Below are 12,220 nucleotides of genomic sequence, written 5' to 3' on the forward strand. Positions count from 1 at the left end.
ATATATATATATAACACTCTCTGACTGGGGTCATTTTGAACAAGGGTACTTTGATACTTTAAGTACATTTTGTTGATAAAACTTTTGTACTTTTACTTGCATATAATTTCGAATTTAAATTGTGGTATTTCTACTTACTTGCTTTTAGTAAGATGTCTAAACATCCTCTGACACTGACAAAACACATGATTAGTTTATAAATTATGGTGCGTTGTTAGATGTAACTGTACTACACTATAAAATAAGCTCTACAACATTAGATAAACAATACAATTCTAAAGGCAGTATATTTTATTGTTATGTTGCTTCTTTTACTTGAATTAAGGATCTGAATATTTCCTCCACCACTGATTAATACCAGGGACAATAACACCTCACTCTCAGGCAGAGATTTATTTGTTATTTTGTTTTTATGGGTTTTGTTTGTGTGCCAGAGCATCTACAAACACACACAAATGAAAAATCTTAATCTGCAAAGTAACTAGTAACTATAGCTGTAAACTTAAATGTAGTGGAGTACGAGTATAAAGAAGTATAAAATGGATATACTTAAGTACAGTACAAGTACTTGACTAAATGTACTTTCCACCACTGCAATTTACTACTACTAAGAAAAGCAGCAAACTCTCACATTTGAGAATCAAATGTTTGCCTTTTTTGCTTGAAAAATGATTGAATCCATGAAATAATAGTTGCAGATTCATTTTTTTTTCAATCAAATAATGAATTAATAGTTGCAGCTCTACATATTTTACATTTTTTATGTCATTGTTTTGGCTCCTTTCATTTACGTTGTGTTCTTTCACCACTACTGAACAAACTAACTTTGCTCAGAACATGATGTAAACAGGGGAATTGCATCATTTTCGCAGTTGACAACAGCTACCTTTCTTTCTCTCCCTCTGTCCATAGGTTGCCCCAACCTGGCTGAGTCCCAGCAGACAGAGCTGTCCCATCAGTGTGACGGGGGGTAGACCCCCTATTCAAGATGTTCCTGTTCCGACCCACGAAACATAGCACCCAAAAGCAGAGCTGTCAAAGCAGAGGTGACGACTGTAAACACACACTCAAGCATCATACTGTACACAAGGGGTTAACAAGCAGTTTCCACAAGCTGAAATGCCCTCCCATCATCCACTCCCCCCTGGAATGGACTGTCCCATGGATTCACATGACATATGTGTGTGTGTGTGTGTGAGTGACAGTGTGTGTGTGTGCGCGTGTGTGTTCTCTTAGCCATATATATTGGGCCATGTGGACACCGACGTAGAGTTTTGTAGGATAGACTTTGCATTGGCTTCAGGGCTGTTGGCCTCCCTCTCTTCATCTCTCTTAAAGAGAACCAGCAGGAATATAAAGCAGCCTTCAGCTCTCTCTGGACTGCTTGTTGGTGGGAACTGAGGAACCTTTTCTCCCTGAGAGTACTGAGTCTTGCTGAGTACCTGGCCCTGTAGGAAAAATGAGTGATCTGCTGGATGACGGCTCTTTCATGTTCACGTCGGAGTCCGTAGGAGAGGGACATCCAGGTGAGTCTTCAGTCAGCTTTAGCCACCTGTGTGTGAAACTGGGACTTAAAGTCACACCGAAAATCAAGTGTATTTAAGTGTCTAAGCTTGTCAAATCTCTTTACACTTTGTTGTAAAAACATCCAAAACATACAATTTCAAAAACTTTTCCTCTTTCTTATTTATACACAGAGGAATAGAGTCAACATGTCTATTAAAACTGCAGTGTTATTTTGCAGAAACACAGACATGAATATGACTAAACTCTATGCAAGATGGACTATACGTCCAAAATAACTCCACAGTGCTGCGTATTTACTCTGCAGGCATGGTTGGTATTCCATTCACAGCAACATGTGTTTACTGCCCCTCACTCTCACTCTCACTTATGGGCAGCAGGACGTGAATGTATATGTGTGTGTGTGTGTGTGTGTGTGTGTGTGTGTGTGTGTGTGTGTGTGTGTGTGTGTGTGTGCGTGCGTGCGTGCGTGCGTGCGTGCGTGCGTGTGTGTGTGTTTGTATGACAGCCTGGTGTAAGGTTGCACACTGAAAAGTGACCAACAAATGAGAGAGCAGATTGACATGTGGACTCCACGCTGGTTCTGGGATACAACTAACATGTTGACATTAGTGTGCAAAATAGGGATCATCAAATACATGTCAATCTAAAATACATGCAAATCACTGCCTCAGAACAACCTTGTCTTACAGCTCTTTAAGTCCACCCTTATAAACATGTGATAAATGCTTTATAACATACTATATTATAGGTGTAATCAGATATAAGTGTTTATTCATGTATTTGTCAATAACTATAACTCCTCCTGTGGGCACCCATAAATGGATGCTGGTGTATTAATAATGACAATATAGTAAAATACAGTTGTAATAATCTAAAACATGTCGTCATAGGAGAAGTTATAATCATTGACATATACTCTAGATTTGCCTTTACAGTGTGTTGTGTACACCATTTATTAAATGTTTATATACTGCTTATAAATGCCAACTGGGTGAGTTAAAGTAAAGTGATACCCAGATGTTCTATACACACCTTATATAAGCTTGTCTAACTTAAAACCTGATGATAAAAGTTAAAATGTACTCTACCCTTCACACCACTGCTGCCCGCCCCTCCCCTCTTGTCAATGTGTTGTAATCCTTTCACAAATATGTAACCTTGCAAAGTCCCCTGCCCTAAATCAATAATCAGTAAACGCAGCCGAGTAAACCAGCTTCAAAGATAATGACAGAAGATGACAGCTGCGAGCCCCCAGTATTATGTAAAACCCACTGTGTTAGAAATCAGTAAAGTACTCTGATTTTGAATCGGAGAAATTCATTACATTTTGCATTAAAGGTTTTACTGATTTTTAAAGCAAAGGTTTAATACGTGGCAAAAAGTACATCATTCTGTAGATGGATATCATATTTCACTCCGTAGATCACAGAGTAGACATTACTTCTTTATAAACACTAAAATGACAAGTTACACTCATAAAGATGAAGAAACAAACAAAAGTGGAAGACCTAGTTACAAACAAACACACATGGTAATCATAATCTAAAATGGCATTTTAGCAATTTCAATATGAATCCAAAAAACTCCTCCAAACCATCTCCTAAAATAGCATGCAGTGTGTGTCGTCTCAATCCATGTTATAAAAGCAGTGCTGTGAAGAAAAGCAGATGGTTTGATTTCCAGAAAACCCGGTCAAACAGTAACAATCCATTTTTTGTTCTTTTTTGTTTTTTTTTGTCCACATGTGTTTTTGAAAACTGCCAGTCCAGATGAAATGTGTGCTTGTGTTATTTATTTATCACTGTTTAGTCACAGCCTTTCTTTTTTAAGTTATTGGATTCTGTATTTGCTCACCATTAAATAACAGTGCGGCCTATTTGAAGCCAAACTCTGATGATAAAAATCAGATGGTTAAGACTTTCCATGCACTGTTTGTACATTCTGTGAATGTACAAACAGTGCATGGAAAGGTGTGTGGCCTTGGAAGACGGCTGCAGTGCACACCTTTTGATTTGATAACACACCTCGAGGTCTGCGCTGTTCCCACAGATAGTGGCCTCTTTCTTTTGTGGGATCAGAGTCAGATATGTGGTCCCACACCTGCAGACTGTAAACCAACCACAAAGTCAATTTGAGTAACATTTCACATGAATCTTATTGCTCAATATCTGAGAAGATGTATTGAAACTACATTTTGTCAGTGTTGTGTTGAGCAAATGTAAGCAGATGTTTCTGATGTAACCCGTGTGTTGCATTGCTTCAGCAGAGAGAGAGAGATGAATGGAGTGGCTTGTGAGGCATTGTCCTGCTGCTGCTGCACTCAAATCCAACTGAAATCCAACACTATATTATCAATATTTCACTAATATTAGTGTGAAACCTTTCAGAGAAATACTGGCCTTAACTTGGCCTCTCAAGCTAACAGCTTATATTGTTAATATTATGCGAAACCTGCTGTAATAATGCTACAATATATACAACCATCTCTGTTCTGAATCTAAACTTTTTGCTTGTTGCTTCTCCACAGACAAAATATGTGACCAGATCAGTGATGCTGTCCTGGACGCTCACCTGAAGCAGGACCCAGATGCCAAAGTGGCCTGCGGTGAGTAACATGGAGTAACATTGAAACATGGAGAGAGAGGTTTATGATATGGTATTATCTTAACTTTACCTAAGTAAGACAAAGGGCAGCATAGCAGAAACAAACTGCCTGAATCTCGCCTGGAATTTAATCTGCATTGTTTAGATTATTTTATTGTATTTCAATACTGACCTCTGAATGTCACGAGATGACCACTCCCGAGCGTAACCCTGTGAACGTGCTGACAATCGGGCCTGTCATGTTGTTGCATCAGCTATTTACAAGTGATCTAAAAGTAGACAATTTGATGATATTTAAAAGCGCTGTATGTGTGTTGATTGTATTGACAGAGACGGTGTGTAAGACTGGCATGGTGTTGCTCTGTGGAGAGATCACATCACGGGCCAACGTGGACTACCAGAAGGTGGTGAGGGACACCATCAAACACATCGGCTACGACAACTCCGACAAAGGTGAGAAAACAAAAATAGAAATGAATAAAAATAGCGGTAACGTGCTGTTTCAACTTGACTTTCTCGTTCACTTTCCTTCTGTAGGTTTTGACTACAAGACGTGTAATGTGCTGGTGGCTCTGGAGCAGCAGAGTCCGGACATTGCTCAGGGGGTCCACGTAGACAGACAGGAGGAGGACATTGGAGCTGGAGACCAGGTGGGACTGTTGCAACAGGACAATGTGTCCTTTGGCTCATGTCGGCTCGGGGGGGCTGGGTGATAGTGACAAAAGTCAAATATCACAGTTTGTTTGACTCAGTGTTAAAGACATGTGGTGGAATGAATGTTGGTGATTATCACGTAGATAATTGTTAGTTATTTATTTCCACTGCTAGAAGTTCAGCAGGAAGAAGTACTCAGATCCTTGACTGCATTTAAAATCATACCATACTTTTATCATCAGTAAAAGTTAAAATTAAAACCCTAGTTTAATCTAGAATAAACAATGTCTTGTATTTTATGAGCTCAACATGTGTTTTTTATGTAAAAATGTGTAACTATAACTACTAAAAGGTACAATTTGTTCCTCTGAGGTGTAGTGGAGTAGAATATTTTGTTTACCCCTTTGCTGTTGTTCTGTGTGAAGTACTTTGCAACTGTTTTTAAAAGTGCTCTTGTCATAGATTATATCTTGTCTCATGAGACAAAAGTGATAATATATCAATATAACCAGCTCATTGCAGCACAATGCATACGAATACAGATTCAGCCGGCATTACTGTCTCCTGCTGATTGTGATCTGTCATCATGCTGCACAGTTCTGCATCTTTCTGCTCTTGACTCTCTCTGCTCTGCAGGGCCTGATGTTCGGCTACGCCACAGATGAAACAGAGGAGTGCATGCCTCTCACAATCGTCTTAGCCCACAAACTCAACGCAAAGATGGCTGAACTGAGACGCGCCGGCGCCATCCCCTGGCTGCGCCCAGACTCTAAAACACAGGTGAGGTTATGTATTGTATAACAACCACACAGCAGCCTTTCTGTGAATTAGTTTATTGTTTCCACTCTGAATGTCTTCCAAGGGATTTATTTTGGTGCCAGCAGACAAAATCGGATCAACAGTGGCTACTGCGAGTATTTAAGATAAAGCTCTCTGTGTAGAAATAATAGACTTTTGACTGATTTAGAGGCAGTTAGCCGCTGACTGCAACTCTGTGACATTAAGTGTCTAATGCCTTTGTGTCCGGCCTGGTTCAAACGCAGGTTTGTTGGAACATCCAGGTATTTGAACACAGAGCTTTAGATTTGTCCCGGATTGGACGGAGCACACATTTTTACTCCACCAAAGAAGTATTAATGAATAAACAAAGTAACTATGTAATTAACTGGTCTCAAGCCAGAAATAAGGGGCCAGCTACAGCTTCATAAATCGTAGGCTATTACAGATATAGCCACTTTCTTTTTAGAAGATATCAGTTCAAATTTTCAATCAAAGAAGAAGAAAACAGATACAGTTATAGGAAACTTTATTCGTCCTGTGGGGAAATTGCGGTCACTAGAGCAGCAGCAGCAGGAAATTGAGTAAATGAGCGTAAAAGACAGAGAACTGTAGATTAGGTGAATAATTATAACAAATTCCAATATTATGTACCAACCTTAGAGTTGTTGTCTGTCCCACAGGTGACAGTACATTATGATCAGAAGGACGGAGCTGTGATCCCCAAGAGAGTTCATACCATCGTGATCTCTGTCCAGCATGACGACTGCATCTCTCTGGAGGAACAAAAGAGGGTCCTCAAGGAGAAGGTAGAGCCTCGCGCCCCTAACTGGGCTCTGACTTATGTATCTCTTAATAATAATAATCAAGTCTTATATTTGGTGTTAATGTTGCATCGATTCTTTCAGGTGATCAAAGCTGTGGTTCCTGCTAAATATTTGGACGACAAGACCATCTACCACCTCCAGCCCAGTGGTCGCTTTGTCATTGGAGGACCCCAGGTGACCATCACAGACAAGCTGCTTGTATCATCCAGAAAACAAACTTGATAAAACTTAAAAAGGCACCGCTGATTTTTTTGCTAATCTTCCCCCAACAGGGTGATGCTGGTGTGACAGGCAGGAAGATCATTGTCGACACATACGGAGGGTGGGGAGCTCACGGAGGTGGAGCTTTCTCTGGCAAAGACTTCTCAAAGGTGGACCGCTCCGCTGCCTACGCTGCTCGCTGGGTGGCCAAGTCTCTGGTCAAAGCCAAACTGTGCCGGAGAGTTCTGGTTCAGGTGAGTGCACAGCTTCATCCATCCACTGACCAGTGTTTGAAGCATAAACGTGCGCTGATATAAACATTTCTATCAACCTGTCTGTGTGTGTTACAGGTGTCTTATGCTATCGGGGTGGCCCACCCTCTGTCCATCTCTTTGTTCACCTACGGTTCCTCACAGAAATCAGAGTCAGAGCTGCTCCACATCGTCAACAAGAACTTTGATCTGCGGCCAGGAGTCATTGTCAGGTATTCCCCCTGTGACAAGACAAGACTGCTTAATTTAAAGCCATTGTGTGTAAATGTATTTTTAAGTGATTATAGCATCTCTGAAATTAATCAGATCTTTTTTTACCACTAGAGGGCACCAAAGTTGGCCATTTTCAAATTGTAAACTATTTTGCCGTGAAGGCAAAGACAGATAATAATGCTTTCATGCTAATGAAAGATTAGATAAACATTCAGTTGTCAAACCTTGAATTTATTCATTTGTTTCATGTTTATCTATATATGGACAAGTACATAGCATGAACCAATACCACACACCACAGCATTTACCACCTAAGCTGGTTTGCAATGCCTGTCCCTAGATGGGCCTTTAAAATACACAAGACTCAACAGTAAAAGACATACAGAGCAGCACAAAACACCAGTAATGATACAATAAAATTATCATAAAACTCAATGACAAGCCAAATAGCTAAATACAGAAAAGTTCATGAGGCTGTTCCGAAGGATAATTTCCTAATTTATGCGTCAGGTGATATAAAATCTACAAAAGTAACACTAATAGAAAAAAAACAGTAACAATAATCACTTTTAAGGGTTTAAATTTTCTTATGAATTTTCCATTTTTAAGTCTGTAGAAATATTTTTTCCACATTGTACAAGAATGAATGCCTGCAAATGGTCCTCTCTCACCTCTGATGTTGCATGTCTTCTGTATCCTCCACAGGGAACTGAACCTGAAGAGGCCGATCTACCAGGAAACAGCCTCTTATGGCCACTTTGGCCGATCAGAGTTTACTTGGGAGATGCCCAAAAAGCTTGTCTACTAAATACTCCCCCTGCTTGTCCTGACCGACTCACCTGGAGGCTGAACCAGGCGCCTCTTCATGGGCTACAACTGCCAGCTCTGACAGGACATTTTTTTAATAGGAAGAACTAAAGCCAAAGTTAGGGATAAGTCCGCTTTAAAGAGGTGAGAAGATAATTATATGCAAGAGTGGTTGAAGCCGACGGACATATAATGGGACTCTCTCCCAGTGAGAAGAGGACATCTCAGTAACCAATCCTTTTCCCCCGTGTCCTTTTTAGCCCATAAAACATCCCATTATTGGTGCTTTAGAAATATACGTACAATCACTAGTCGAAGATCTTTCTTGACAACTTACAGTAAAGGTACACAGCAAATAAAATACTCTCAAGATAAATACTTCTACCACACTAGAGGCAGAGTGTTTTACCTCAAAGCTGTGGATGTTCCTTTATGTGACCAGTATGATGTACAGAAACAACCTCAGTGCTTCATTTACAAAAGTATTTCTTCAGTGACTATCATATAAATGTCAGAAGTGTAATTATTGTTCAACCAAAGGCTTGGCTTTAGAAGAAAAATTTATCTTTTTGTCATGACTGTAAAATTCTTCATTTTGTAATGTGTGCTACAGGAAGCTGTTTGCACTGTTACCATCACCGCTGTACAAGAAGACAGGTCATTAAAACTCTTATCTCTTAAACACGTTACAATCAAATGTAAAATAGCCATGCAGTCATATGTTTTCACACTGCTCTTCTTCTCTGTTGTCCTTTCAGCCCTGTTTTGTTTTAACGTCAAGTGGCTTCTGTTGTCGCGCAGCTCCCCTGCTGGCTGATTTGTATCTTTACGTCTTTTTCTTTCTTGTTTTTTATCCTGCAGGCCTGCTGCTGACTCTGTAAATGTGACTCATTTTAGCAAATAACTAGAAGTCTTAACTCTGACTTGATTGTGAATCAATCTCTTCTCTCTTTGCAGTGGATTGCCAAGCTGCACGCTGTTAAGACTAAAGCATTTAGTGAATCACTGATGTCTTACAATTGCTGCATTTTTACAATGTTATAAGCTGATCCAAATTAATATCGGACAGAATACCTTGCTGCAGATCTCCTGTCGTTTTATACAATCTGCTGCTCTTTCTCTACCTTCGAGATATTTAGCTGAAGTTTGCTCTATCGTGTAGTTACACTGCAGCTCTGTATTGCAGACCGAGATCCTTCTCCTTGGATTTAGAGGCAAAAAGGGAGTGTTTATTAAAATATTTCTCACAGGGCATTTAGAAAAATGAATTTTTAAGTCAGCTTTCGCCATCGCTTAATCACAAACTATTCAATCTAATTCTTTCCTCCTGAAACACTTCTGATGGGATTGAGAAAGTGTTAACAGTACCCATCTTAAAACTTCACGTCTGTAGAGGTTTAGGACTCTGAGTAACAAGCCGTGCTTTCATCTACAGCCGACATTGTTTTTGTAAGAGAGGTTATTACTCTATTTAATGTGTTGATCTGTGTCAACTGGACAATGTAAATAATTACACAATAAAGAAAATTAAAGATACGAACTGCTGTCTGGTCCCTTTCCACAACATGCTACATTAAAGTTGTGTGGTGAAGATAAAACTGCACTTTGGATGCAACTTTTTTAAACAGTTTTTATTTGTTGAACATTAAGGCATATATATATATATACAATCATATGACTTTTCATCAAAATAGAATTTACAACCTAAACCTCTTTGGTTTTCATCATCAAAATAATACATAAGGCACATAGGGAGCATTTTGCATTTGAGAATTGAGTAACATTTTTGTGAGGTTTACAGACGCTAGTTAGTTTGTCAGAATGCTCTCACCAATGATCTACTGATTGCATGAGTAAAATATTTAACCATGTGAGCAGCACAAGCATTCTCACAAGCTAACTATACAGGAATGTTTAAGCTTTACAGATTCTTGATTAACAAAAATAATCTATTATATTATGGCTAACTCTCAATCCTACAACTGCGAAAAAGCAGTTGCACCTATACTACACAAAACAAACACGACGAATCCTCAGAAACATAAAACAGATGCCATCACAACGAAAGACAACAGAAGGCAGAAGCAAGCAGAGTTCATTCTGCTTTGAATCAAACAATGCGGCTGGTGTCGTAACATTTTCCTGAGTGCAAAGTTCAGACTCATCAGTAAACGAGAAAAAAAAAAAAAACAGGACAGGAAGTAGAGAGGGAGGCTGAGCAGACAACACAAAATGTGAATCTGAATGAAAGAGTTCCTCCTAAGGAATATTTTTCTCTTTTTGTAGTGTTCAACTGGAAACGGGGGGCATTATGCATAGATTCCTAACATGCATAAGTAAAATTAAACACTCTTAGTAAATGTGTAATGACAAAACTTTTCTTTCTAGAGCAGCATGAGCAGCACCATCATTTGACTTAACATTTAACATGCATCAAATCTTTACTGTGATTTGTTAGAGGAATGCATATTGTAAAAGCAGCTTAAGGTCTCAAGGCCAAGTTTTCACTTGGCACTTCCAGGTGATGCCAGGTAGAACAATCTGAAGATCTCTGCTGAACTACAGCCAGAAGCACAGGCTGGAGCTCAGGTGCCCTTCATGACGTAGCTCCACCTTCTTAGTGAATTTAGAAGTAAAACAAAAGCAGATTTGGCCTAAACATGTAGCTCAATGAGTATTCTTGGCTGTGGATACAAAAAAAAATAGAATTTTTCAAGTAGAAAACAAGACCTCCTCCTGTGAGCTGAGCTACAACGATACAGTTCTGGCTGCAACACAAACTCGTATGCAATAAGCAGTTTGACCAGTAGAGAGAAGCAAGTGATCAGTGGTGTGGCTGGTGTTGTTTTTGAACTTCCAGCTCGTTCCACGGTACAGCATGCACAAGCTTTTCCACTTCAGTCTTGTTAAGTGTACTCATACATTCAGTCTGAGAGTTAATTACTACATTTCAGTCCCTCTGTAACAGATTGTAAAACTGTGTTTGAAAAATGGTCTTTTGAGCAACTAAACCACTTGCACTCCAAAATACTGGCATTGACAAAACCTCTGCCAAACATGTGGCCAGTTGTGGTATGAGGGAGTGATATTTTTACTGTGTGAAGGCCTACTAACAAGACCGTTACTGTTGTAAACCCTCTGCTTGCTCTGTTTTTTTTTTCCACCAGAGAGCTCAGAGTGTGTTAATATTACACTGAGATGTTGTACATTTCCTACAAATATAAACAGTAATTCTGGCACAACAGCACAGAACGTCAGAGAAAGTCAATGAATACAATCAACATTTGAATATCTGCACAGAGTCAGCAACTGAAACAAGAAGATTCCCAACCATAAGGCTAAACTACACTGACAGATATGAAACATCAAGTCAGTGTAGGCATTAGGAGGGAGCAGTTCAATTAATTGGTAGTGCGAAACATCCACTTTGGTATTCCTGGCACTCACAGGCGTGCATGCAACCTTCTGTCCCTGCTCCTCCACCGTCAGCAGTCAGCGATGCTGAGATTGACCCCACGTCTCCATCTTATTGCTTTCATTTATCAGACGTTATCATAATCACAGCTAAACTCAAAGGGAAAACGACAGGCCTTTTGTGGTTTAGCACCGATACCACAGGGAAACTGATATTTGGCATATTCCGCTGCACAGTAACAAGGAGGCAGCACAGTGCAGCTCAGTTTTACATTACAAATCCTTTCTTTTCCCTTTGTCCCGCTACACCAGCTAGACATGCTGAAAAAACTCCAACTATGGAGAGCTCAAAGAAAAAGTAAGTAGGTAAAGCAACAAGAGCATGTCCCACTCCTCCTTGTTGGGGGGATAATGAGACACAGACCTACGTCCATAGGACCTGAAGACACATGGGATGCCTCGTCACTAAATTCAATAACCCCAGTGCTCTGGCTTGAATTAGCTGGTACGCATTTGGCCTCTGGACACTGTACCATCTCTCTTTCACTCTACAGAGAGGAAGTTGAAGCGAATACTATTTAAGGTTTATGGTCGATATAGTGTATTGATCCTAACAATAAGTCTCAGTCATAAAGGTTTGAATTTGAGGCACCAGATCTACTGTATGTTCTGTATGCAGTTAAAATAATGATATGGCACATCACCCAAAGCATCCAGACACGCAAACACAATGTGCGCTGGGTGTGGGTCCCGTGGACACTTTAAAAATAGTGTTTATGCTTGCACATGTTGATGGTGTGTATTTTAAAGCTGCATTAAGCAATTTTTGACCACAAAACAAACTAACAGAACTTGTTACGGCTATCGTCTTTGCCTACTTACACATTCAGCAGACACAGAGCAACATTATTATCCTAATGGCTA

At 39.8% G+C, this 12,220-nt stretch overlaps 1 protein-coding gene across 1 annotated transcript; it reads left to right on the forward strand.

Moving 5' to 3' along the window:
* The first annotated feature begins 1,456 nt into the window (after window positions 1-1,456).
* On the forward strand, window positions 1,457-7,883 carry mat1a (methionine adenosyltransferase 1A). Its single transcript, XM_070915970.1, has 10 exons — window positions 1,457-1,526; window positions 4,055-4,132; window positions 4,462-4,584; window positions 4,669-4,781; window positions 5,422-5,565; window positions 6,246-6,371; window positions 6,471-6,563; window positions 6,662-6,844; window positions 6,941-7,074; window positions 7,781-7,883. The coding sequence occupies exons 1-10, from the start codon at window positions 1,460-1,462 to the stop codon at window positions 7,881-7,883; spliced, it is 1,164 nt and encodes a 387-aa protein (XP_070772071.1). The 5' UTR covers window positions 1,457-1,459.
* The last annotated feature ends 4,337 nt before the right edge of the window (window positions 7,884-12,220 follow it).

This window comes from Enoplosus armatus, chromosome 12 (assembly GCF_043641665.1).
Source record: "Enoplosus armatus isolate fEnoArm2 chromosome 12, fEnoArm2.hap1, whole genome shotgun sequence".
Lineage (NCBI taxonomy): Eukaryota > Metazoa > Chordata > Actinopteri > Centrarchiformes > Enoplosidae > Enoplosus > Enoplosus armatus.

Excerpts from the sequence above, each read along its gene's own strand:
- mat1a (XM_070915970.1), top strand. The coding sequence starts at position 1,460 with ATGAGTGATCTGCTGGATGACGGCTCTTTCATGTTCACGTCGGAGTCC. Across the intron at positions 1,527-4,054 it reads CGTAGGAGAGGGACATCCAG|ACAAAATATGTGACCAGATC; the intron begins GTGAGTCTTCAG and ends GCTTCTCCACAG. Across the intron at positions 6,372-6,470 it reads AGAGGGTCCTCAAGGAGAAG|GTGATCAAAGCTGTGGTTCC; the intron begins GTAGAGCCTCGC and ends CGATTCTTTCAG.